Source organism: Lolium rigidum, unplaced genomic scaffold, assembly GCF_022539505.1.
Source record: "Lolium rigidum isolate FL_2022 unplaced genomic scaffold, APGP_CSIRO_Lrig_0.1 contig_16033_1, whole genome shotgun sequence".
NCBI lineage: Eukaryota > Viridiplantae > Streptophyta > Magnoliopsida > Poales > Poaceae > Lolium > Lolium rigidum.
The window spans coordinates 57947-85941 of record NW_025899882.1 but is presented as its reverse complement, the minus strand read 5'-3'; the positions used below and the strand labels follow the sequence as shown (position 1 = coordinate 85941).

The 27995-nt window shown below is 49.4% G+C and overlaps 4 protein-coding genes across 4 annotated transcripts; 2 read left to right on the top strand and 2 right to left on the bottom strand.

Moving 5' to 3' along the window:
* Window positions 1-3665: 3665 nt before the first annotated feature.
* LOC124680425 (protein NUCLEAR FUSION DEFECTIVE 2) lies at window positions 3666-4217 on the top strand. The gene has a single exon (XM_047215488.1). The coding sequence runs from the start codon at window positions 3666-3668 to the stop codon at window positions 4215-4217; it is 552 nt and encodes a 183-aa protein (XP_047071444.1).
* Window positions 4218-6790: 2573 nt separating this feature from the next.
* Window positions 6791-10368, bottom strand: LOC124680428 (nucleolar protein 12). Its single transcript, XM_047215491.1, has 6 exons — window positions 9780-10368; window positions 9630-9688; window positions 8631-8700; window positions 8394-8516; window positions 8147-8275; window positions 6791-7516 (listed from the first exon to the last, which is right to left on the bottom strand). Exons 1-6 carry the CDS (start codon window positions 10353-10355, stop codon window positions 7067-7069), a joined length of 1407 nt encoding a protein of 468 aa, XP_047071447.1. The 5' UTR covers window positions 10356-10368; the 3' UTR covers window positions 6791-7066.
* Window positions 10369-10664: 296 nt separating this feature from the next.
* Window positions 10665-14237, top strand: LOC124680427 (exosome complex exonuclease RRP46 homolog). Its single transcript, XM_047215490.1, has 7 exons — window positions 10665-10893; window positions 10993-11093; window positions 12483-12503; window positions 12801-12873; window positions 12940-13007; window positions 13644-13773; window positions 13862-14237. Exons 1-7 carry the CDS (start codon window positions 10680-10682, stop codon window positions 13963-13965), a joined length of 711 nt encoding a protein of 236 aa, XP_047071446.1. The 5' UTR covers window positions 10665-10679; the 3' UTR covers window positions 13966-14237.
* A 6444-nt stretch (window positions 14238-20681) lies between these two features.
* LOC124680424 lies at window positions 20682-23402 on the bottom strand. The gene is given in 5 exon segments (XM_047215487.1): window positions 20682-20756; window positions 20759-21649; window positions 21740-22363; window positions 22530-22658; window positions 23223-23402. Coding segments are annotated over 5 exon segments (1899 nt in total).
* Window positions 23403-27995: the final 4593 nt, after the last annotated feature.

Genomic DNA, 27995 nt, shown 5'->3' with positions numbered 1-27995 from the left:
GTGGTTGGGTTCGGCGGCGGTGGGTTGGGCATGCGCTAGGCGCACACGCTACGGAGGCCACCCTACCAAAACGATGGCAGCACACGTCGCCGGTTGGCCGATGTCACCGGTCGCCCGCCAGGGGAAGCGTCTGCCTGCACGCACTCTGCGTGCCTGCCCTCCCCTGCCCTGCCTTCCTGTCCTGCTTAGGTCATCTCCAGCAGTGCTACGTATTTCGGACGTCCGAACGAATACGTGCGTCGTTCCAAATAGTCGAAATCGACCCAGCGTCCGTTTGCGTCGGGGTTGCGTCCAACGGCACGACGTAAGTTTTTTTCCATTCATAATTTACATTAATAAAAAACATTAAAAGACTCTAAAAGGCCATGAAAGGCGTGGTAAAACTAGGTGTTGCCTACTGCTTGTCGTCGCTGACGAGATCGATGAACTCCGGCATCGGTCATGGAAGCTGGTACACCGGCAGTGGAGGAGGAAGGACGGGCTGCGCAGGAGGATGTGCTAAAGGTGGCCACGGATCCCAGGCCGGATCAGCAGCCGGCGCGCTCTCGTTGGAACGCGTCGACGTTGCTGGAGGAGTCGCCGGCCTACCCTGCGCGAGCCGGCGGCGGCGCAGTTCGTCCCGGCGCTCTCGGCCCTCGCACGGCACGGGTGGACTGGCACGCGCCTAGAGTTGAGGTACCAGCCTCCTCCAGGCAGGTTGCGTCCGGCCATGGCACCGGCCGGTTTTCCTCTGAAAGGCGGCGCGCGAGGTCGATGCGAACGTATCACTCGACCCGTGGCTTCTTGCCGGACCGCGAGCCGCTAGCCTTGTGGTCGTTCTGGTCTTGCGGAACGGCCAGCATTTCTTCCCCATGGGGTCAGTCGAGTGGATAGGGTGAGCTCTGGCAATGGTGTGGTCGGGGAAATGGGCGCCGACAACGTTCCTTTAAGAGGCTCGGACCACATCCCGCCTTCAATGTCCTGCCACTGCAACGAAGCCCAGCAGAGCACGCTCGCGGAAGCCGAGGCGTGTCATTAACGTGGCGCATATTTGCACCAGGTTTGCGTCTCTGCGGACGGCCCTATCACTATGTATCGGCCCGTTGGAGGTGATGTCACGCGCATTTTCGGCCCGGATGAATGCAAACAGTCGCTCAGCGTCCGTTTCCGCCGCGCGCCGGAGATGCCCTTACTGTCGGCGTCACTGAGATACTATTATTCATGCTACTCCCATATGAGAATAACCGCTCTCAACCCCAACCTGTCCCGCTCGTTCCCTTCTAGATCTGGGCCTGCCGGCCCCTCTCCCTCCCTTCTCCGGCGATTGCCGGCGTTGTGGCGGGTGAGGGTCCCATCCTGTGTACAGCAGTTGCTAGATTAGGGTGTTTAAGTCTAGGTTTCGGCTTGATGCCGCATTTCTGGAGCGTGTCGCTGCCGCGTTCGAGCTGCGTGTGGTGGCTTGCGGCGGAGCTTTTCTTGGTCGTGGTGGCGTGGTGCTGCGTGCGGCCGGTGAGAGCTACGCCGACGTCTCCGTTAATAAGCTCGAGTTGTTCTCTCGGTGAATCTGTTGGTGGTGGTCAAGATTCGAGCTCTCCATTTTTCACTCGTCGTGGAGACGAGGAAGATGGAGGCCTCAGTGATTTCGGCTGCTGCTGGCTGGATTCACGGATGGGGAGAGTTGAAGCTTCTCTCAGGGAGTGCATCCACGGTCGCGCCAGGTTCGTGGCCGTCTCCAAGGGTCGAAGGGCGACCACTCCCACCACTGTCGGCGGCTTCGGTTACTTCCGGCCGACGACCGATGGCGATGTTCAACCTCCAGGCTGCCATGCCAACAAGGAGGCCTTCTGCTCCAGCACAGCGAGCTCCCGCTGCCCCGCCCCAAGTGGTTTCGTCCCCGGCAACGAGGCGGTTGACTGTGCTGCGTTGTGTGGATTCGGTGGAGAAGGAGCTGGACCCGATTGCTTTTCTCTGGTTAATTTTAGGGTCTTCTGTGCAAATAGTCAGGGCTTGTCTATATTTTCTTACTTTTTGTTGGTCCTCATTGTAATGTGTAACTCCACCGACAATCAGTAAGGAAAGCTTCTCGGTCCTTCAGGACCATCCCTGTTCAAAAAAACAAAAAATGCTACTCCCATATGATGATAGGTTAAATGTGGAAGGAATCTCGTGTATGTGCGATTTTCACGAAACCGGAAAACCTTGTTCCTGCCGCAAGAGGTTCATGGAAACATCGGCGGGTTGCGAGCGAGACGGGGATAACATCTCTACCACTTTACATGCACAAGCTATTTCCGCGGCAATGCTGTTGATGGAGCCGGGTTGGATCATCTTTGGCTCTTCTGCTGCCACAACCATCCACTATACTCACGTCAGAGGTGAGGCGTGCATCCATTGATCCATCCATACTTGGCACGTAGAAACATTCAACACCTCTCTACTTATTCTCCCTCCCTCACTCACTCTTTGCGTCGGATGAGAACTTGAGAAGTGCCTAAGGGCATGTACAATGATATACACTCAGCCGTCTGCAATGTGTGCCATGTAAGAAATTAGATGACGTGTAAGGAAACTAACCCAAAAACTTGTGAGTCCGTCGGTACATCAACCCATCCGAACGGTAAATTTCCCGTACCGCAAAGAAGAAGCCTTCTGATGCAAAGTCTGCTTAAATACGGTTAGAAATTTGCATTGCCATCTTCTCACACATCACATTCCAATACAAGCATCTGAAAATCTTGGAGCAAAAAAAAAAAAAAAAGCAATGACAGAGTGCCTAAGCGATGCGGGCATGTGTACGTACTCTGTGTTGCATGACCACATGGTTTAACACGCACCCACGGCTTACCACAAACAATGACAGAGCAAGGGGACCAATAGAGCCCTTACAATCGATAGTGAGTGGGAGTAGATTATGCAGCCTAAGAGCATTTCCAGCCGTCTCCCTGACGAGACTCTGGCAGCCGTTTTTTACATCTGGACGGCGTTATTCGGCCCAGCTGCGCATCCGGCGGCTCGTTTTCCCCGGATTTGGCCTTTCATCCGTCCGGCAACGGCTGGAGATGTTCTAACATCGAAGTATTAGCTTCCCCGGACCTGACTTCTTGTGTAAATACTACCTTCGCCACTGACTGCAAACATACGGTAAACATGTGTTGGTCATCATCGTGTCACTATTCACCGCAACCCATCCGAATGGTAAATATCCCATATCATAATGAAGTAACGAGAAGTCTGAGGATCAAAAAAAAAAATCTTCATGGAACGTTTAGAAATCTGCATTGTCATCTCCTTGCACAATACTACATTGCAATATCAACATCTGAAAATCTTGGAGCAAAAAAAAAGCAACGAGGATGGGATGGGAGAAGACTAGACTAGACTAGAGTACCATATCCTAGAGTTACCCCATATTCAGCAGATTCATCGGATTCGTGAATGTACATGGTGCACCGCACCTGGCAATACCACCATGCTTTGGAGTTTGGAGTTCCAGGGTGCACGAGCACGAGGCCAATTTGCCCTGCTGGTCATGGGTCACTGGGCCCACTTGCGGGACATGGGCCCGGCCCATACCCAGCCCACGCGCCCGGGCCCACCCCGCCTCGCCAACTGCAGAATCAAATGGAGAGGCGCCACGTCCCCGACGCGCACTACACCACTTCACCAGCCAGACCCTAGCAGCAGCAATGGCCACCCCGCCGCTCGCCGCCGCCGTCCTCTTCCTCCTCCTCGCCGTCTTCGGCACCTCGCACCCACAGGCCGCGGCCGCGGAAGCGCTCGCCTCCTCCCCGTTCGACGCGGCGCTGGCGGCCCTCCAGGGCCAGATCGGCTACGCGTTCCGGTCCCCGGACCTGCTCCGCCGCGCCATGACGCACGCCTCCTACTCGCGCGAGAACGGGCGCGCGCTGGCCGTGCTGGGCCTCGCCGCGTCCCAGTCGGCCGCGGCGCTGCGCGCCCTCGCCGCCGACCGCGACGCGCCGGCCGCCGCGGTCTCCCGCGCCGCGCGCGACGCCGCGGGGGAGGCCGCCTGCGCCGCGGCGGGCGCGCGCGCGGGCATCCCGGCGATCGTGCGCGTCGCCGGCGGGACCAAGGCGTCCGCGGCGCCCGTCGTGTGCGGCGCGCTCAGGGCGCTGGTCGGTGCCGTGGCGGTGGACAACGGGACCGCCGACGCCGCCGCGGAGGTCTTCTGGCGGCTCCAGGTGCTCGGCGCCGTGCCGTCGGCAACCGCCGCCATGTGATGCAAGACCACGAGTGTTCGTCCAAGAGGGTTTGATCAGTATTAATCCCTAGTAGTACGAAGCTTGCTGGTGTGTAATCTAAGTAGTATGAAGCTTGCTGCTGTGAAGCCTGTAATCAACTTATATGAAATTATGAACTGCCACTTTGAGTTCCGTTATGATCAATGTGCTATCATCCAGGGATTTCCATCTGGATTTCTAAATGTTTGCTGATTTCAGATGATTGATCCTGGAGCTTGAGTTCCTTCTCAGATCATGTAAGCCCAGGTTAGATTGATCCAAAAGAGTCTCCCTCAGTGCTCCCAGGTGGTAGGGTAGGTTTTTTTGGCTGCTGAAGCTGGTGCTGTAATCAACTTGTATGGAACTATGAACTGCCACTTTGAGCTCTCCTATGATTATTAGAGCATCTCCAGTCGCGTCCCCCAAACCGTCCCCCAAACCGCGCCGGATTGAGCGTTTGGGGGACGTGTTTTGCTCGTGCCGCGTTTGGGGGACGTCGCTCCCCAGCCGCGTCCCCCAAACGCCGCCCCCAAATGAATATTTGTGCAGGAAAATAAAGGTTTTCATTCAATTTTGATTATATATTACAAAGTTTGAATGAAAACGGCTAGATTTCATCTAAACCTAGGCTACCGACCGCCCGGCGGCGCGTTCGACGGCCCCGCCCCGTCGTCGCCTCCCCTACGCCGCAGCTCCTCCTGCGCGCGCCTCCTCTCCTTGCGTTCGGCGGTGGCCGGACGGTGCCGCTCCCGCCGATAGTCCTCCTCCGCCCTCCCTCGCCGGGCCGGCAGGGAGGGAGAGCTCGACGGCGCGACGAATCCGCGCCTCTTCGCGGGCACGGGCGTCGTCCCGGAGCTTCTTCTCCGACTCGAAGGACTCGACGAGGGCGCGTTGCCGATCGGCCGTCTCGTCCGGGTGCGGGCGTCGTCGTCGGACCCGGTCGAACTCGTCGTCGTCGTCGTCCTCCTCCACCTCGGTCTCCTCCGCCTCGGCCTCCTCCTCCATTGGCGCCTCCTCCTCCACATCCGTTGGCGCCTCCATCATCGCCGCCGCATACGCGTCGGCCGCCGCCAACCGCTCCGCCCGCCTCCCCCATAGCGCCGTAAGCGCCGACTCCCGCCGTCGACGCTCCTCCGCCGTCGCCTGCTCGCCGGAGCTCGATCGACTCACGCCGCCGGCGCTCGATCGAGTCACGCCGTTCACGGAACAGCGCCTGCCGCTCATCGCGCCGGCGCCGGCGCTCGTCGGCCCATCGCTGCTCCATGTCCTCCGGAACCGGCGGCGTCGCGCCTCTTGTCCCGTCGAGGCGTCGAACGCCGCAACGGTGTCGCACCGCTCGCTCCTGCCACGCTCGCTGCCGCCGCGGCCTCCTCGCGCTGCGGAGGCGAGGGCGGAGAACGCCGCAAGATCCGCCGCTCGCTGCGCCTCACGCCGCCGGCGGACCTCCTCCTCGAGTGCCTCCTCGAGTGCCGCACGCCGCTGCCGGCTCGTCAATGGAGGAGACGGCGGTGGAGGGAAGTGGCCATCGCCGGGCGGTTCGCCATTGCCACCGGTGATGGAGGAGACGGCCGTGGAGCGACGAGGGCTGTGTTTGTTGCCGGCGGGGTGTGGTGGCTACCATTGATGAGCCGGGAGACCTTTTATAGACGCCGGCGTCGGGAAGAAAGCGCGGGAACGGACGAGAAGAGGCGGGAAGATCGCGCGGGAACGGGCGGTGGCGTGCGAACGCCGGCGACGCGTGGAGGCCGCGCAGCACCGACGAGACGTCTCGCCTGCCCCTCCGTCGCCATTAAGGCAAAGATGCCGCCGTGTGTCACTCGCGCGCCAATAACTTCCGTCGCGAGGTAGGCGACGGTTAGGTTAAATTCAATGTGCCGCTGACGCATCGGCCCCGCCACTCCCCGCCTCGCTTTTCGGTGTGTCCGACGTCCCCGGAGCATCCCCTGTGGGCGGGGACGGGCTCGGGTCGCCGGACACCGTATCGGGCCGCGCCGGACAAAAATGGGCTTTGGGGGACGCGGCTGGAACGCTTTTTTTGTCCGGCGCGCCCCAAATCGCTTTGGGGGACGGTTTGGGGGACGCGACTGGAGATGCTCTTAGTCTGCTATAATACATCTATGCTTTCTGCAAAAGATGATTATTGTGGCATCTTTCCAGAAATTCGCATTTGGGTTTCTGTATGCAATGATTTGAGATGGATCATGATTCTCCTATGGAAATCCATAAACCATGGATAAAAATGTCGGGAGTCAAACCAATTTTTACCTGAAATATCAGTGTCCCAGGTGGTAGTATGTTTTAGGCTTAGCGATGAAGCTTGATGCTCTTATCAATTCAGTACTATATGCTTTGAGCTCTATTATGAACCATGAACTGCAACTTTGAGCTCTACTATGATTAGCGTGTCATACTCCCTCAAGCAAGATGTGCATCTGGATTATGCAATGGTTTGAGACGGATCGTGGAAAATGGGTTCCTTAACAAATCCAGTAAACCCAGGTGTGAAATGTACGATGTTGAGAATCAAATGCTTGCATGCTCCACTGAATCATATGATTCTTAACCAAAGAACATGTTAACCATATATAGTTTCATTGATTGGTGGCATGGGACCAACCGGGTTTACATAGGGAGCAAGCAAGGCAAAATGATGTCAAGTACATGATCTTACAGACATAAGCATCATTTTGACATTAGTACAGAAAGGCCAGAGGGGCCAACTTAAAGGCAAGAACCACATTGCTACTACAAAGGACTCATTCCAGCGTTACATTTCCAAGATTAACTTGAGGCCGACACTATCAGGATCTCATCTTGTCCAAAATTTGATGATGTATTGTAGGAAACGGCTACTTCCTAGCCTTCTTGCTCCGGTGCGTGTTCTCGGGCGTCGAACCATCCAGCTTGCGTTTCTTGGTCAGCTGCTTCGCTTTCCTGGCTGCCACAGCAGGCCGCTTGGATTTGCGGGAACTCTCGCTCTGCCCCGTCTCGCTAGGCCTGCCTTGCTGCTTCCCTTGATTGCTGGGGCGCCGGATCACTTTCGCCTTCTTCACGACGCCGGATTTGGTGGATTTCAGGCCCTGGTATGACAGGCTTGGCGGTTCCTTCCGCTTGTTTCTGTCGCTGCCTTCACGGGAGTTGCTGCCTGGTGTAGAGGGTGTCTTCTGTCTTGGACCGCCACGTGTTTTCCCGGCATCTGCCTTCTTTGGTGTCGCGTCGGCTGCTTTTGCATGGGTAAGCCTCAAAAGACGATCTCTGATCTTGAGACTGCGTTTTCTGACAACACCATTAGCAGCTTCCTGCGTAACACACATTAAGACAATTATAAGATCCTGATGAGATAACAAACAGTGTTCTAGTAGCCTATGCAGAAAATTATTCAAAACATTTCACAAGATATCCAAAGTTCATGTATTATAAGATGTTATGTTTCTCAGGTGATAAGTGTATCCTTAGGAAGGGACCTGTGCATATAGTTCATTAGTGCATAAAAGAAATGAGCTGATTGTGCAATTCTAGTCAAACAGATGCAATTGAAAAATCTGGATCACACTAACTCCTTAGTTATCCAGCACAAACATTCCTACTCCAGCAAGTTTGCAATTAAATTGGTTCAGGGCAAACTTTTTTGGACAGCACTTAGTGAACTTGTAATGCTAACAAGAGTCTATCGTTTTCCTATACTGAACTCAGTATGTACAAGACAAGCAAAACTGAAAATGGTAAGACACAGGCATGGATAAAAGAGAATTCAGTTGGTAGTGTGGGGCTGAGTCTTTCAATTTGGTTTTTACAACCCTGCTTGTAACTGATGTTTCCTTTGTAAATATGCAGTTCAGCAAGAAAGTCTTCTACTTATCATCTTATGTAATACTACCAAGTCAGGACTCAGAGTAAACAAAATAGAAGAGGAAGCATAAGAACTATACCCTTGTTTTGAATAAAACATAAGCAATGCCCTTTCCTAGGCTTGAATCTGGATCCCTAACAACACGTATAGCCTCAACATCACCTTGTGGTCCACTGGGACCGCAGAACAGTTGGTACAGCTCTTCATCCTAATGTGCCACCAAGAAGCAAAGTTGACATTGGTTAATTATATCAAGTGGGCGTTATGATGCTTTGACTTTTACTGAAAGCACCATACAAGATTGAGCAGATCAACATCATACATACCTTAACATCAAATGGAAGGTTACCAACAAACACTGTTCGCTTTCTGTCATAGAGAGGTCCTTCTCCTCTAAGCTTTTTACGAGGCGGGCATGCCATATCAACACGCAGGTGATTGCCATTGAACTAGAAAGTTCAAAATTCAGATAGATACATCATCTTCTCAGACATGGCACATAAGTTCTCAAGACGTAAATCAGCTATGTGACCATGCTATCAGTTGTAAGAATGACAACCTACCAGTGCCATATTATGAGATAAAGCTGCCCGTGCACTCTGCTCATCTTTGAAGACGATGTAGGCATGTACACTGCAAGACAAAAGCATAGAGTTTGAAAACCAAAATGCAGACAATACGTTTGGGGTATACCAAGAACATGGAAACAATGAAAAACATATACATCTACTTCTGGATAAAGGGAATTGTAAGAAGGCTGTGCCATTCTGGCCTTGGTGTGCTATTAAATACTTGGGCAGTCAGTTCAGTTATATTTAGCCTTGGCTTAATAACAGCATAGAAGTAGGACAAACACTAAAATAGAAATGTAAAATTGAGTTATTTTGCTTTATTATGGAAAGTATTTTATGGATGAACAATAAATTGCTTATGTGCATAAATAAGGACCAGCAATATTTTCATGAAAGAAGCCTATTGCTGTGTATCAACTACTTTGCATAGCCTTTGGCTCTTAACTCCTAAGCTATGACCATTTTGGTTTGTTTTGCTGAAAAATCGCACCACACTGAGCATTACTTGGATAAACCACTAGTTTGCAATTATCAAAAAGATATTAAGTAGAATGGAACAACTTGTGCATATCCATAGCTACCAGAGAACCATTTCTAAGGGAGACAGTGTAGCACACAAGGTGAAAATAAGGCCTTTAAATGTGCACACAAAAAAATCAGGAATTTAATTAGGCACCACAAGTGTAGCAAGGAATTGTTGAGAATAGACAGACAATGGGAGAAAATATAAAGAATATAAAATGAAACACAATAGCCTCAATACAGAAGCAACACTTGCGTTTCCTTGAATATGTTGCAATTGTGAATTTCTAATTGTAATCAGGTGCCTCTTAGCAAGAAATGTGATATTGAAATTTTACTATATGGAGAACAAATTGATCAAGGGATGCCAAATTAAGAAGCATATCCCAACAATGGCATAGATTCCTCTACTTAAGGCAATATCAGGACCAGTAGTTATAGTTCATATGTAAGAATTCATTCACTCACTTGTCGGCGGAATCATTGAGCTTCCCTTTAATGACTGCTCCTTTCCTCGGAATCTTGGTCTGCAGCAAGCAAGCACACGAATCAGCACACAAGCCCAAATCCCTCCACAGCATAGAATACGTAATGGTAATTCAATGAGATGTCACTGACGTCGGTGAGGGGCACGGAGCGGATCCTGACGGACTCGACCTCGCCGAAGGGCGCGAACTCCTTGGTGAGCGCCTTCTTCTTGGTCCGCAGCGGCAGGTTCCCCACGAACACCGTCCTGAGCAGCTTGCCCTCGTCGTCGAACGCCTCGTCCGCCTCCTCGTCCCCAGCGCCCCCGGCCGCCGCCACCGCAACATCGTCTGGCGCCTTCCTCTTCTTCCCGACCACCGGCCGCGGCGGCGCGGGCTCCTCCTCCGCGGGGGCGCCGAGCTTCCGCCGCTCGTACCCCGCCTCGACCTCGTCCCGCTTCCGCTTCCGCCGCGGAGGCGACCGCGGCGGCGCCCCCTCGTCCCGCTTCTCCTTCCGCGACGGCTCCGCGGCCTCGGCCTCGGCCGCGGGGAGCTTCGGGTGCTTGCGCACTGGCTTCGCGGGCGTCGCGGGGGTGGCGGCGGGGGCAGCGGGAGGGGCGTCCTCGGGAAGGGACTCCTTGCGGCGGAAGGGGTTGTCGGCGGAGAAGAGGGAGCGGACGGCCGCCGCCGAAGCGTCAGGGTCGGCGGCGTCCTTCCCCTTCTTCGCCATCTCCCTCGTCGGCGTCGGCGGCTGCGTGCGGTCTGCGGCGGCGGCGGCGGGGTAGAAGAAGAAATTTCCAAGGCTCGAACCAGGCTGGTGGACAACTGCCCAGCGCTCTGAATAGACGTGAGGCTGGGACTGCCTTGAGCGCTCACAGCCGTCCGATCTGCGACGGACGGTTCAGATCATCCCGTGCCCTGCACACGCCACCTCATCAGCCACGGAGGCGAGAGCCGCGCCTGAGCACGAGGGTTTAGCCAGTCAGTGTCTGCTAGGGTTTCGTCTCGCCGCGCCGCCGCCAACATCCGGTCAGCCGTCGTCGTCGGCGAGGGGATGGAGAGGGCGGAGGGGAGGAAGGCGAACCAGCTGCGGAAGTACTCGTGCACGCGGAACCCGCTGGGCCGCGCGCACGGGTCGGCGCGGTGGGAGCAGGGCGGCACGGCGGTGGTGGCGGCGGTGTACGGGCCCAGGCCGGGCACCAGGAAGGGGGAGAACCCGGAGAAGGCGTCCGTCGAGGTCGTCTGGAAGCCCATCACCGGCCAGAGCGGTCAGTTGCCTACCACCTCTACCTACTGCAACTTTTGTGGCAATGTTGAGCTGAATTCAGTGGCGCTGCTGTCTGTGTGTTTGTGTGTTTGTTTCTCAGGGAGGCAGGAGAAGGAGTACGAGATGACGCTCAAGAGGACGCTGCAGAGCATCTGCCTGCTCACTGTCCACCCCAACACCACCACCTCCGTCGTTCTCCAGGTGAGAGGCTTCCTCCCCTGCATTCTGCGATGGCCTGCTGCGCTTGTATCGATTGTTTTGCTGCCATGATGATTCCCGGCTGTCGCAAGTGTTGTGTCCCTTTGCGCATTGTGCTGTCTCTGACGTTAGCCATTTCGCCTACCTGATGAAAGCGCCCATGTTTCGAAAGGGAAATCAATCCTGCGAGCGTGCAATCCGGTTGCTACTTGATTGCAAACCTTATGCCTGCCTGCGAAACTGAACAGACATAGCGTGGCCGATTAAGGACATGAAGTCTCTGTACGAAATCAATTGGAACACGCATTCGAAAAACTCACTGGGGGAGGCTTCGTGTCCTATGTTTTGTGATGCCTGCATATTTTTATTTTCGCTTCCCACGCTCCTGACATGATTGCTTGTTGTTATAAGTAATGTGTTGTACTGTCTCCAACGAATCCATTTCGCCTACCTGACAACCGCTTACGTATGCATGTTTCAAAGGGAAAATTTCAGACTGTGCTGAAAGGTTTAGAAGCTCTCTATTTTCAAAGATTGCTAGACGGACTGCAAATCTTTAATGTTATTCTTCCTGTCATACTCAAAGCATATACAAGGGCGGTTACGAACGTGAAGTATCTATAGGAAATAATTGAAACACATATATGCATACATGCAAGATAAGACAAGTCTGCTTAAAGTTTGTGAAGCGCTCCATTTTTCGCCTACCTGATGAACTCCTATGTAGCCATGTTCCAAAAGGAAAATCAATCTTGTGAGCGTGCGATTCGGTTGCTACTGGACTGCAAACCTTATGCCTGCCTACAATGCTAAAAATATATAACTAGGACGATTAACGATATGAGGTTTCTGTAGAAAATAAATTGGAACACACATTCGAAAAACTCACTAGGCGAGGCTTCCTCTCCTATGTTTTGTGTTGGCTTGCATTTTTTGCTTCGCACGCTCTTGCCATCGTTTCTGTTTGCTATAACTAATGTGTAGCTTTGTGCATTGTTGGCCTACCTGCTGACCGCTTATGTATGCATGTTTCAAAGGGAAAATTTCCAAGTTTGTGCTTAAAGGTTTAGAACCTCTCTATATTCAAGGATTGCTAGTCGAGCTGCAAATCGTATTCTGCCCGTCAAATTCAAACCATATACAACCAGGACGATTACGAACATGAAGTATCTGTAGGGAATAATCTGAAACACGTATATGTGTACATGCAAGATAAGACAAGTTCGCTTAAAAGTTTTGAAGCTCTCCATTATTAAAGAACTTAATGTAAACTTGTTTATGCTGTCCGTCGCAGCAAAGTGCATTATGTTCACTGGCCCTCTTGATTGATTAATGCATCGTTCCAGTTCATGCATTGTTTATCTTATCCCTGGTCTATTTCTGTTTTTGCAGGTTATGAGTGACGATGGTTCTGTATCCTTTTCACTTTACTGTAGTTAACTCCTAATCTCAACCTAGTGTTCTGACTTCTGAGTTTTGCAATGGGCTTCTTTGTCTTGCATCTGAATGCCTTCCTTGCATACCATTTTTGCCGCCCTTTAGTGATGTGCAAGAACTGATGGATGTTCCATATTCTCTAAATACTTTTCAGCCATCTTAGCATCCACGAATTTCTACTGGATTTATTTCATTAAGTACCAAATGTATGATGCATTTCAAATTTCTGTGTCTTCCTTGTTTCAATCAAGAGTAGTCCTTGACAGTACCTAGCTTCTTCCATGTGCAATTAATGCATCATGTGCTGCCCTTGCTTTTGCTGGCATCCCCTTGAAACATCTTGCTGGTGAGTTGAGCTATTTGTGTATGTTCGCTGTTGGAACTATATAGCTGACAAGATTGTGTGCTGCAGTTGCGATTGGCTGTGGTGTCTTGGAGAATGGTGATGTGATTTTGGACACAAGCAAGGCAGAAGAGAAGGTATAACTTCTTCTTTTGTCTGAACTTCACTCTTTGAAATGGAAGCACATAATATTATCTGGTTTTCTGGATTCCTGTTCATTAGTATGCTCTTCAAACCGAAGTGTGTGGTACAGCCTTTTAAGTGACGGGTGCATAAAGTTTTATAGTCTCTATAGGGAAAAGTACAGTTTAGTTTGCCCACCTCGTCCCAGCGCGTATTTACTGGCAAATGCATTTCATCTGAAGCAGGGTAGAAATGGAGCACAAAATATTGTCTGATTCCACATCCAGGAATTTCCGTGTTGCTGGCTGTTAGTGTGCTCTTCAAACCCATTTTGTCCTACTTCCGTTTAAGTGATGCGCTGCATAAAGTTTTCTAGTTCTATATAGGGAAAAGTACAGTTCAGTTTGCCCACTCCTTGATAGTGTTTAATGTACTTCCAAGTTTCAACGCCAAACAAACATGTAACTTCATGTTAATCGTCCAAAGTTGACAAGTTGTGATATCATATCATTTGTTACTCTGACATGCTCTTCTTCAAGATCAAACTAAACTGCTCCATTACTTTCATAATTTAATTACCACGAGAACATTTCTGGTGTATACTTTCAGTACCACAGTAACTGTATATTGTTCTTTGTCACAACCTGCAGCAACTGAAATCGTTTGCTCACCTGGTGTTCCCCAACTCAAGCAAGTCTGTCGATCTGAAAGAGTCACAGAAGAAAGATGGTCAGTCTGAACGAGGCTTGATAACTTCTATCACCCACGGAGTGATGTCTGGTATGGTCCTGTCTTGTGCCTTCAATTTGCGTGTTCTTCTGGACACTATGTGCAATTGTAAAATCCTGATTGTTTCACTTGTATTCAGAGGAGGATTACTTCAACTGCATTGAGAGGGGTCTGGCCGCATCCTCACGTATCTCGGATTTCATGAGGACAACCTTGCAGAAGCATACACCTGACTATCTCTGAGTACAGCACCATAGTGACCCGGTCACAAGCCGATGGCGGGTCGTCATGCTGTGAACAGAGTGCCTTCAGGACGTTGGGGCGCCGCGCAAGCTTGTATGAATATGTAGTTCTTCGTTTGAGGATTATGAAGAGTTGATTAGCAAGGAACTCTGGTGCAGGCCTTCTTTTTACTGAGTTATTGTTAACCGTGTTATCCAAGGACCAAGGCGCTGTAGATTGTAAAACTTTGTGGCATAGGTCGTTATAAGATTTGTCTTATGGTATTCGTATCATTTGGAATGGTAACATTCTTTTTGTTCCGTGGTAAGTTTTTTTCTACAATTTTGATAGGCAGTTCATGGTAGTATAAAATGTCAGATGACAATGAGCGTGTGATCTCAGTTACCATCCAGATGAGATTTAGCAGTAAGATCTGGACTGTCCAAAAAATGAAACATCAAACCTTTATGACACAAATTTCTTATGTGTGCATGTAATATCATCCAGTAACCTGTAACTAAAAGAATGACATGTCTGCAACAAATCCCAATTTAGATGTGCTCGTAGCAAAATCTGAGAAAAATACAGTACCGGGTGGTCGTCAGGAGGAGCGAGTCGATCTTTGAGAAAAAGCAAAGCGAGACAAGAGGGCCAAATTAAAATCCCAAAATGAAGCTATAAACAAACCTGTCCCAAATCAAATCCTCATGGCTAGCGTACCAAACCGAAAAATAAGCATCCCATAGGAAGCTACCCCGCCAGCCGACCGCCATGGACTCTGACGACCTCGGCTGACCTCGCCACGACGCTCCGCGAACCCCTTCCACGCTCCTCTAGGCCTTCCTCCGCCTCCCCGTGCACTAGGTGCATCCTCTGCTTCCGGCACCCGAGGATGCACTATTGGAGGGCGGCATCCACCAGGGTTCCGCCGGGGCCGGGATGCACCTCCGCCCGAAGACGGGCCACCAGCGGGTGAGGGACACCTCGCCCTCCGACCGCGCGTCAAGGGCGCGCCATTGGAGGGCGGCATCCGCCGGGGCCGGGATGCACCTCCGCTCGAAGACAGGCCACCAGCCGGTGAGGGCCACCTCGCCCTCCGGCCGCGCGCGAACGGCGACGAGGTCGCTTGCGTCCTCCTCTGTGTCGCGCTCGCCAGGGTGCGCACGTGCGTCGCACGTCGCACGAATCGAGTCACCGGTCCAAGACCACAAGACTCCGGTCGACTGCTTGCGGGAGATGGGTCATCTCATCTTCAACGCGCTCTTGCACCGCGCCCGCCGCGTTGACTTGCGGCCATCGCTGGTTTTCTTGGTGGCGCGGCGACTCATGCCTCCGCCTGTCGAGCTCGCACCCGAGCGCCGCAAGGACGATATCGGGTGCACCGAGCCAAGCATCCCGGCTACCGTCCTCTACGCTTGCTTGTGTACGCTCAAGGTTGACCTCCCACCCGCCTCTGACGGCCTCCTACGGGACTTTGTCCTGGTAATCAAGCCCTTGAGCCTCGGATTGATGCCTCGGGCGACAAAGGGCGACCACAGCACGGTTCTATTGCCACCCCCTCCCGTAGAGCAGCCTGAGCAGGGCTTCGTCAGCGCGGTGCTAGGCCTCATTGGCGCACTCGCGCCGCGCCCTCTCCACCGCCTCAACGTTCATGCCCCCGCTTGGCAATGAGGATTACATACTATTTATACGAAAATTTTATACTTTTTGATAATTTATTTTTAATGATGGCTAATGCTGCTAAGTATTATTTATGATATTATCTATTACACAATCCTAGTATCTAGAAATGAAAAAAAACACTTGCTTTCTCTAATTTTAATTGTAGCATGTAAATAAATTATATTACTTTTTATCTTTCTAGGTATTGGTCTTATAAACATCTTTAAACTAAGTCTACTACAACTAGCTTTGCCCGACTCTGGTGATGGAGGGGCAAGGATGGTGGCGCGACTTCGGCTCATGTTATTATTTGTAGTCGTTGCTACGTGGTCCAGAGACCTATCTATACTTTTTTTTTTCTTTTAGGACTCTTTATACTACTCTTGATAATAAATTAGTGTATCCGTGGAATTTTGCAAAAAAAATCTTTAAAACAAGTCTTGAGAAACGTGAGAAAAAATCCTCCGTGGGGTCACTTTTCATATCTGCATCAGTTAGCATTTTTATATATTTGTATGTGTGTGTTTGTCTATAGTTTAATACACTCGATAATATTGGTAAAGATATATCAAATGTATGGTAATATCTTGATAGTGATTTCTGGTGTATGATTAGGTACAAGAAATAAAGAAAACATCTGGTCACAATATGTATAAGGTGTTTATGAGGAGCTTGCTATCCAATCATTGTCCCCAGCTCCTTCAGTTGGATTTTATCATCAAATGTGTCTTACATTAATTTTACTAGTCACCATATATTAAAATGTCATGGATTATACATACCCGCCACAATGCACAGGTCATCAAGTAGTATGTGAAGTCTTTCATGTCAGTTTCTTAAATAAAAACTCATATTAACTACTTGCATGTATTGAAATTAAATTTCGAGGAACGTAAACATAAGAATCTATCTTTTTTTTTTGCGGGTAACATGAAGTAGCTCTATTCCATAGACCATGAGATCATATCAATCACTAGCACCGGAAGAGTACCTGGATGACATCAACCGTTACACTCTAACAAGTTGACTATAAAGGTGGATTGGGCCACTTCTCGGTTGAGAGGGTTGCAGAGCTCTATACCCCCTTATCCCCTCGTGATAGGGTCATTTCTCCGGCTGCCTCTACGTGCAATCCCACTACAATGGTTGTGACTCCTGTGCTGAAGATCATGCGTTGCAGAGGATGTGTGAGGGGCCGGTTTTGTGGCCGTCCTCGGAGCATTTGAAGGTGGTTCCTGCGGGTGATGATGTTGCTGTTGCTGGGGTGCTAGAGCCTACACATGGGGAAGAAGGGTTCATGGAAGGAGAATGGATCGAGGGACAAATGCAAGAAGGATGGTGCTCACCCTCAATCTGGAATCCACAAGAACAGATCTAGCAAACTACAGAGGCATGATGGTTTCAAGATCCAGCTTTCTTGGTTTTTTCGATAAAGGGAATATATTAATATCAAGAAGATACCAATTACATTCAGTCTCTGCAACTACGCAATACCCTAATAGTAGTACGGATGCACACAACAAAACAAATTAAAAAATAAAACTAGGAAGCAAAAAAGTTCCGCTACGGTGTTCTAGCCATAGCAGCAACAATACATCCACCACCATGACAACACATGAACTCCAGACTCTCCAAAAAGCGATGTCTCCAAGAAGAAAACAGTGCACAAACGGCATCGTCGCCCGATCAAAAGATCTTGGTTTTCACCATAAAGATAGTCTCCGCTCTCAAAACAATGCTTTCAACAAGGTCATTGCCAGACACAACTAGTTAAGGCCTTGATCTTGGATTTTCACCCTGAAAGGTAAGACTGTGAACTTCACTTGTCCCCCCCCCCCCCCCCCCCCCCCACTTGCATATTTTTGATGCGAAACTCAGAACACCAAGCAAGCCCCTCAACAATACATAGACTCTGAACCTCCATTGGTAGTCCTCCAATCCGGCCTTCATGATATTCCCTGCCTCTGATTTCACCATGGAGCAGAATGTCATCTGATGGCAACACAGAGCAGAGCTTCGCGTCGCTCTCTCCAGAACTAACCGGTCGGAATAAAAGCAAACTCCAGACAAAACATGCACTGTTCCATTCACCGACGAAGCTTTCCGAAACTCATCACTCTAGCCAGATCTTGGAGTGACAAAAGATGTCAGCTTTCTTGGTTGAAGGCGTGGTAGATGTGTTCTTCTCTAGGTTGCAGTGTGCCCATGGGGTTTCTTGGTGGTGTTGTGCTCCAGGTGGGTTGCAGTGGTGCTGTCTTGGTTGTGTTTGTCAGTCTGCCGTGTGGTCTTGTGGCTCTTTGTTCCGGGTGTAGTTCGCTTGTGTGGGCGTATATGTGACAGTTTCTCCTGGTTTTTTATACATTAACCGGACACTTTCTTTTGCTTAATTAATAAATGAGGCAAACCTTCTTCCTCCGCTTAAAAAAACAAATCTGGAGAACCAAGTATATGAGGGGGACTAATGCTACTTCTCTCTGAAGAAGCAGTGTATACTTATTTTGTCATATGCGTGCATATTTCTTTGATGACAAGCGGTATATACTTCTTTGAATGATAAGTAATACAGGAAAAAAACAGTTCATGTTGTGTTCAGTGATAATAAGTGTTCAAAAAAGACAACACTGCATGCCCCTAACGAAAAAACTGTAAAAAAGAGGCCCTGCTGAAGTAAACTTGGTTTTTCTAATCCATTAAAATATGTACACCCTCTGATTCATATTTCGTGTCTCTAATATAGATGTATCTAGACATATTTTAATAGTAGATATATCTATACTAATTTTGCAATATGAATCAGAGTTTTTGTAATTAGGATAGGCAACATGTTTGTATGTTGGTCTTAGTCGACTCTATGACCACAATCATATGGGAACTAGGCATGACACCTCAAATTAGCAGGAAGCAAAAAAGGGTACTGATAGTCTAAAGGTGGGAACGTCACTTCTTCTTTTCTTCAGCAGAATCATGTAGCATGCTTATCTTAACAGAGCAAACAAAGGAGCCAATGGAGGTACATAAAACAGTCAAAGGAAATAACCATCAGACGGTGGCAGTATTAACGGCCGCTTTGACAGCATGTGTTTGCCTGGACATTTACAAGGCGAAGCAAAGACAAAAAGATCAAGGAAGAGGAACCAAATGAGATCAAATTAAGAGAAGATGGAGGGAATCTAGCCATGGCAGGGTCAAACAAAAGAAACTGGCCTTGGCAACTCACCCTTCACCTGATGCCCTCGCCGCTGGTAACAAACGAACAGCGTTACAGACATCATCTCGCCCCTAGAGTTCCTGAGTAGGCCAGAACGCACCCCAAGGCAAGTCAAGTTGTACTGTCTGAGCAACCGAGGTTACATTGACAAAACCCCGTCACATCTAAGAAAACGACAGTGCCAATCTCACTTTTACATCACCCTATGCCACAACGGCATGGCCTCTATGTAACCAAGCACTCCTCCGATTTGTGGCACAGACACCAGGAGCTCGGTCAGCCAACTACGGCCATCATCAAGTTCGTCCTTAACACAGATAGTCTAGCTTGTGCACCTCAAAGTAGTCTCATTTTGTGTGTGATGCATGTCAGCCTGGCAAAGATCAAAAACTCCCCCATAGCAGATCATTGCATGTTACGGCTTCACCCCTTAACTTGTACACACCGAAGTCTACGGGGCTGATATTACCTCAGTCGGCTGATTCAAGTACTACGTCAGTTTTCTTGACGATTTAAGTCACTTCACATAGATCGATCTACTTAAACATAAGTCTAAGGTTGAAAGTGTGTTTTACTCTTTTCAGAAATTGTTCGAATGTTGAATATAAGGCCTTCACGAATTGTACTGCCGAAGCTATCGGGCTGCAGTCGCTGCTCAAGGAATTTCACGTACCGCAGCTGCAAGCCAGTCATTTGGCGTGATAACCATGGTGTGCACGATGTCTGATTCATCTCGTGAGAAGACCATATTACCAATGCGTTCAAGCCAACCACCAATGCGTTCAATGTCTGTAGCATATCCGGCAGGATAGATACCTTCCTATCTCTTGTAGAGTTGTTGTGACAACCAAATCTTATGTACTGTGTTTTGGTATATAATCGTTCCTTAGGGCTAACAATCTAGGTTTCAAGTCGATACACAGTAGAGGCCTAATAGCAGATTAATGCTAAGGGGGTATGTTCCATATTTCAATCAATAACATGGAATGTGCAAAACAAGTCAAAAAAGCAAGTTTACATAGTGCTAACCCGTGAAGACATATTTCAGGATGACTGCATTTCATCAATGGCTAGATATACACTCACCAACAGATCTCTTAAAGTAATAGCAAGGTGCACTTGGGTGGAATCTTTCCTTCAAGATACCTTCTAGCAGTTGTACGGACGAAGTTAACTGATTTTGCATCTTTTTCATGGCCTTCTAGAGGATATTTATCTAAATGATCTATACTTAAAAGCTCCAATGCTGGGGCATTTTCCAACAAGTGCAAAAGGAATTCAACTTGGTCATTGTATGATTTAAATCCTGTAATATGCATGCTCTTCATGTTGTTGAACAGACACTCCGGAAGCTTTTTGATAGGTTTAGATTCTTGTACCAGATTCACATAATCAGTACAAAACTGCAAGTTTGAACCCAAAAAAAAAATGAAATATGAGAAACTTCCTGACAGGTTCAGATTCAATGTATCTATAATCAAATGTCAGTAACATAAGCTGAGTACATGACCAGGATAGCATACGCAATACCAAAGATAAAAATAAATTTTCCAGCGCAACAGTTGGCTTATCACGTTTATACTCAAACAAATACTTCTAAGTTGTAGGTATGACAGTTGTTATTGTCCAAAAATGATATTATATATTTCTTTTGAATAAGCAGTAATGCAGTAGTAACACTAATAAGAAATGTATGGACTAGCAGCCAAGAAGAAATCATATGAGCGGATACTTACGTGTAGCTCTAACTTCTCAACAAAAGGAGCAGACCTCAGAAAATAGACCAAAGATAAGCTGTGGAATTTTTTGACACAGAGCAGCCTCAGTTGTAAATATGTCATCCGAGAAAACTCGCATCGGTAAGGCGTCAAGCAGGGAATCTGAAAGGTAGGTAACGAAATGTCATGACGCAGTAGTGTCATATTATAGGATAAGTTATGACTAATAAAGAATGATGGAAGACAAAACCTCTGGTTGTTTACAGCTTGCAGTGAGGGTCAGTCGTTGCACATTTGTAAGAACATTAGCAAGTACAGTAATAGTGTGCTCAAGAGTATCTCCAAAATAACATATGTCTGCACATTCCAGTTCCGATGAATTACCGAGGTCGGTAGGCACTGCCATTCCTCTATATTCAAAAGTTACAAGGTTCGCAGCACGGAATGCTATATTTGTATTCCTCTCGCAGGACGCAATTTTCAAGTATAGCAGATGAGGCAGTGGACCTTTAACCTCTAGTTCACCATTGAGATGGCATCTAACAATACTGAGCCACTCCAGGTTACAGCAGTTTGACAACATGTGTGCAATATCCTCCCCGTTGACATTCACTAAGTTCAGGTCAAGCTTCCGTAGGTTAGGGAAACCACTAAATTCCATTGGTGGCTGGAATTCTACATAGCTAAGATGAATTTTCTGCAGACGGTGTATACTGTCCTTGTTAAGGAGCTCAAATGGGAATTTGTACCGATCATCATAAGGACCTGTAGACTGGCGACCTTCCGGTGCTAAGTCAAAAACAAGTGCCTTTGTACGCGATGATACAGAAAAACTAACCCAATTATTGAGATGCTCAACCAGCGTCCAGTTGAAATTAATTTTGACTGCAAGCTCTTGAACCAGCTTGCCACGGCACTGTGCCAAGACCCTGTTAACGTTGCGAACGAACATTAGAACGTGTACTCTTTCAGGATAATTGTTCTTGCCACACATCATACTTCCATCGAAACTCAGTTTAGGACAAAGTGTCCACAGGTTTCTCCAATTCCTTGACACGGCACTAGTTCTAACAACTTCATCCAGAGGCAGCTTCGATAAAATCGTGCATAGCACGCCCTGCAAAAATACTAATTACATGTAGTTGCGAGCGAGTAGAAATTAGTAAATCTGCCATCTCGAGATCTGTGGCACAAAATCTCAACATACCTCTGGAAGGTCTCTAAGCATATCAATCGCTGGTTCCTTCCTCCGGTTGATAGCTTCGCGAAGGATGTAGTCGGACACAGCTCCACAGGTTAGAATGCAGCACAGCTTAAATCGATCATCATGCGCTGTTTCCTTGGCGCGGATCGCTGAGCAGAGTAGAACGCTCAGCAGCTGGAAGTTGCCGTTCTGTACCGGCTCCCGATGGAACACTCTACGCTGTATGTGATCCAATATAGCTCGGAAAGCCAGGATGTTGAGCGGTTCAAACCCATCGATCGCCGGTTCCTTCCTCCGGCCGATCGGTCCGTGGTGGATGTAGTCGGACAGAACTCCACAGATGAGGATCCTGCCACACAGTTTAGAGCGATTGCTCGCCGCCCCCTCGGCACGGACCGCTGCGAAGAGCAGAACGCTCAGCAGCTGGAACCGGCCACCGTAGGCTATCTGCTCCCGATGGAATGCTTGGCGCCGTACGCAGTCTGATAGAGCTCTGAAGGCCAGAACCCTCAATGGTTTGAGCTGCAGAATGCTCCCTGTTACGCCGCCGTGCCCGTGGCGGGGTTGCTGCCATGGATGGCGAGGGTTCACTGTATCTTCTGTTCTGCGCATGTTCGCCGTTCTGAGCTGCAATGCACCGAGGAGAAACTCAGCTGGATTTAGTGTACAACTGTATAAGTGAAACCCCTCTGCCCCGGACGAGACAGGGGCGGATCTGGACTAGAACAGATGGTGCGGTTTCTGGACGCCGGTGGAGGTTAGCAAACCATGGATGAGGATAATATGCTCGTACCTCAGAGAAACTGCGGACGGGGGGTTGGGACAGCAGGGAAATAATGCCAGGGGCGGGGATGAGGATGGGGATGGCGGCGACCCACCGCGCGTGGACGGCGGGGATCTGGGCTGGAGGGCACGGCGGCAGCTCGGCGGAAATCGGTCGGCGTCAGCGCAATCAACGCAACCGGTAGAGTGGGGAAGAAGGCCTGAGAGGAAGACGACGCCGACGGGGAAATTTTGTAACCGGATCGTGTTCCTCTTTTTAGTGGTTTGGATTAGGTAGTTAGTACAAGGCGATTTTCAAATAAACTTTTCGACCAAAAATATGCACGAAATAACCCTTTGCCGATCTCGGCATACAATAACATTAGAGCATCTCTAAGAGAGCCCGTATAAATGCGAACTATCCGGAGTTCAGTTCACTGAACTCGTGTTTACGAATCGGAAAATCGCTGGTGTAGAGCAGGGTCCGTAAACCAAAACTGTAAAACAGCGGCTTCTGAATTCGTAATGGCAGGGTTTATAAAAAATACATATGATCAGACAAATGACACAATCAAATGCAAACAACTCATGCATAGTTCATAGTGCAGACATCAAATGACACAATCATAGCAAATAGTTCATAGTCCATCGTCTCCTCTCACCACCGGCATCCAACCGAGGTTGGATCGTTGTGACCATCATCGCCACCACCTCCATGAGTTACCGAACCACCACCACTTGCCTCTTCACGAGCTAGTCTTCGTCTCTCCACGATCTCCGCCGAGGCCTCCTTCCACCATTTCATTTGTTGCTCATTCATGTTCTTTGTGTTTATCATCATGATCTCCCTATCTTCGGCTAATAGTTGCTTTATTGCTTTGGCCTTCTTCACGTTGATCCTCATCTCCTCTAACTTGGCCTTGTTCCTTGCTTCCTCTCGGTTGGCTTCAACATTGGCAAAAATCACCTCTTTCTACTTCCCGATGATGACAAGCTTGGTCTCCAAAGTCTTGGCCGCTATCAACTCCTTGGACTTCATCATTTGATCAAACTTGTCCCCCAACAATGATGCCTCCCCCTCGAGCTTCAGCCTCTTGGCCTTCTTGTTTCCCTCCGGCTTGTCATTGTTCCGGCCCTCCTTCTCGTCCTTGGTATCGTCGAGCGCAACCATTGCAACTTTCTTGGGTGGTACTTCTTCGTCCCTCAATTGCCACTTGGGAAGGTGTTGAAGCACATCAAAGCAATGACGCATGGTGAAGCTCTTGCCCTTGCTGCCGGCCATGTCTATGTACCTCGCATCGGCAATGCGGTCCTATATTTGCAAAACCAAACACAAATCGTCAATATGTGGTCACCAAACGGCGGCAGCGGCGTTGACAGGGATGGGAACGGAGGCGGGGCGCCATAGCTGGTCATCGCCTTCAATTTCGTCCTCTTCGGCGCCCAATTCTTCGGTCTGGCGTGGGATGCCTTCGGCTTCGATGTGACTGCCGGAACATCAGCGCTAGCCACCGCGGCACGGGCTTGCGGGACCACATGCGTTCCCGCGCGCCGCCGCTTGACCACGCTCGTCGACGAGAACAAGTGTATCACCCTACGGTTCGTGAACTATGTAGACATGGTCGAGGCTCCTGTCCGACCAATAACCAATAGCGGGATCTGGAGATCCATAGTGGCTCCCACATATTCAACGATAACTTAGTGATCGATTGAACCATTTACATACGACACCGATTCCCTTTGTCACGCGATACTCTACTTGTCCGAGGTTCGATCATCGGTATCTCCATACCTTGTTCAACCTCGTCACCGACAAGTACTCTTTACTCGTACCGTGGCATGTCATCTCTTGTGACCTAGTCACATGCTTGCAAGCTAATCAGACGACATTCCACCGAGAGGGCCTAGAGTATATCTATCCATCATCGGGATGGACAAATCCCACTCTTGATCCATATGGCTCAACTCACACTTTCCGAATACTTAATCCCATATTTATAACCACCCATTTACGCATTGACGTTTGATGTAATCAAAGTACCCTTCCGGTATAAGTGATTTACATGATCTCATGGTCAAAGGACTAGGTAATTATGTATCGAAAGCTTATAACAAATTGAACTTAATGACGTGATCTTATGCTACGCTTATGTTGCGGTCAGAAACCCACCGGCGAGCAGCGACGGGCAACACAGTAGAGCCGGGAACAACTTAGGGCTGCGGCTGGCCCTGGTCCCTCCGAGCGACGGCCCGCAAAGCCTCTGGTACACACGTCCGATGCTGGTGCAAGGGCGTGCCACCCGACCTATACCTGGTCGGGAAGGTGATGGAGATGCCTCGCTTAGTTTCCTGCATGGCATACACGTAAACATTAAATACGAGCCTCGATCGGCTCTCGGGTTATCCCGTGAATCGGCTCAAAGAGCCGATCCACCCATGATTCGCACGAGGTGTACGAATATATGGTGGTCCCGCTTGATCAAGATAAAGCTAAAACGATCTACGACGATTTAGGGTTTTCACCGCATAATCGGATCATCCTACTCACGATTGGGCCTCGCGGTCACGTACGGTGATCGTAAGCCGATCCTAGACAAGGCCTAAAAACCAACACGAGGTTGATCCCCGGAACATCCTGTCTAGGGCTAGCAAACGACACCCTACGCGTTGCTGGATCCTCCAACCCTTTATAAGGCCTAACTATTGCAGATATTAAACTAATCCTTGAAGAACAAGGAGCAACCGTAACGGATCGGATCTACTAAATAATGATCAAGCGGGGTGCCGCCCCTACACCTAAGATAGGTGTAAGGGCGGCTAGATGCATAAGGGTTGCACTACGACAAGCATATGATACGAAGAACAATGCTAACCCTAATACATCTAAGATAACTACGTTGCTCGCCATAAAAAAGGCTTCAGTACGAGCAACGCATGAACAACAAAGAAGCTTATGCTGCCTAGATCGCAAGATGCGATCTAGGCAGCATGATGCTTACCGGTAGAAACCCTCGAGACGAAGGAGTTGACGATGCGCCGAGATTGATTTGTGGTGAACGTTGGTTGTTGTTTATTTCATAAACCCTAGATACATATTTATAGTCCAGGGGACTTTCTAATTTAGGTGTGCACCTAACCGTACACGGGTAAAACTCTATCTTTTAATCTAAGATGCGATCTACTATATTACAGATACACGGGCAATCCAGCCCAAACTCTTCGTGCAAGGCCGCTTCAGAGATCTTCCACATATAATCTTCCAAGCCCATCTCCCTTACGGCCCATCTCCTGATTTGGCCAAAATCTGGTGATAACACATGCCCCCCTGGTTTTGGTAATGATAATTTCAAAACCACTCTGTTTTTCCTTCGAAGGGTCATGTCGTGGCAGAGCAGAACCGTTGCAGTATCCTTCATCATGACACCTTGTCTTCTCAACTTCTCTGCAAATTTTGATGGCTTTAGCATCACTTCCTCGGAAACTGCAATAGCATTAAATCTCCACTAGGCTCCTCATTATTTAACCGTGCCGACTGATTAGCCCTCTTCATCCCCTTCCTCTGTTCTAGCTATCGGCACCAAAAAACCCTCTTTCCCTGTAGCAATGTCTTCCTCTTCCTCTGTCTCCTCCGGCCTCTCCCTCCGCGTCTTTCTCCTCGAGCGAGCCGGAGTGGAACTTCGACCATGTGCCAGACGGTCCACCCGAAGCATTCGTCGGGTCAGATGGCGACCTGCCTCTGACCGATGGGGAAGACGACCTCAAGTTCCTCATCGAAGGGGAGCTGATAAGCGAGAGCGAAGACGACCTCCATCCCTGGGTGAAACCCACTTCCTCCAACGGGAAGGAGGAAGAAGAAGAAGTAAAGGAAGAAGAGGAGAAGAAGGAGGATGATTCCTCCTCCCCCGCTAAGCATCCACCGGCCAAGCGATTCCGCGCTTGGGCGGACAGCGAAGACGATGATGATGACGAGGAGGAAGAGGAGGAGGATGAATCCTCCTGCTCCATCGGATACCCGCCGACAAAGCGCTTCCGCTCTTGGGCGGACAGCGAGGATGATGATGATGACGAGGAAGAAGAAGCTCCAGCCGAGGGCTGGGGCAGCAGCGACGGGGAACTCCCCGGGAGCAGCGCCGACGGCATCGACGACGGCGACGATGAGGACAGCGACAACTAATAGAGTAGGACTAGTAGCAGCAGTGCACTAGGCACCAGATCCCCCTTTTGAGAGCCATCGGCTCTTTCCTGTAAAGCCGCTCCTTTGAATTAATGAGAATTGTTCTTCCAATTTATCTTTCAATTAATCCAATTTCAATCCTTCCGCTTGCCACACCAAGACCGATAGCAACGTATCGGATTCTTTTTCTTTAGACGCCCATGAAGCCGGACTCAGATATCGATTAGACCGTCAGTCAAGCACTTCTCAAATTCAGACTGCGATTTGATACCTGACCATAATATTTCGCAATCCCATAGCCGATGACTATTCATCGGCTATTTTGAGAATCCAGTCTCTTTCCTTTTCTTGCAGGAACAGGACGGTCCAAACCCCGTAAGAGCCGACGGCTCCCTTTTCCGGCTCCTCTCCGTAGCTTTAGCAGTCTTCTTCTGCAACACCTCACCGCTTTCGGAGAAGGTTACGATATAGGGTCAGCCGATGCAACTCCCATCGGCTCCAAAAACAGAGCATCCACCAAGTTAGTTGCCCCCCGAGCCTTAATCAAGGCGAGAATACCGGCGAGGATGCACAGGTCAAACAAAAAGGCTTTGACCTCAAGTAATCTGGTAATCCGAGATAGCCACCATGAAGAGTCAGCCAAACTTGCCCCCATTGATCAGCTTTCTTCCACTGAACGCCGATGTTGTAGATGAAACACCAACGGCTTAACTGGCGTAAAGGGTTGTCGGCTCATTGCAGCCGAGGCTGCTCTCATTGTACATTCCCTTCAAGGAAACAGAAATTCTTGAAGCCGAACTGAAAACCATCTTGGCGAAAATCTGAGTCGATGGCTGTGCATCGGCTGTATATCATTTTTTTTACTGGCCGATTTTTTCTATCGGCCCCCAATGTTTCACTGCACACATGTTCATCTGCACATGTTCATCTGATTAGGTGCCCCCCCGAGCCGAATCTGTCAGGTAACTGCAGATATCGGCTCTGTAGTTTAGCCAAGGCACCGCATTTGCACGTCGGCTCTGGTAGGACCAATGTTGATTCTTCTTAACTCATCAGCCGACGTAAAACCGCTGCCAAGTAGATTGATGTTGAACACAAGCAGAACATGTGGTGAGGATAATTTTGGCCGATTGCTGGAATCGGCCTCCATATTGATCGAAGCGCTCAATGAAGGTTTCGTAACGTTCCTTCATAGATCTTTGGGGCCGATCCAAAGGATCGGCCTCGCGACGTTTCTCATCGGTTTGCTCGTGCTACACGGTCACGTTGACGCGCTCGCAGTCATCAAAATTGGGTGCCTCGTGTAATCCTGGAGCACTAAAC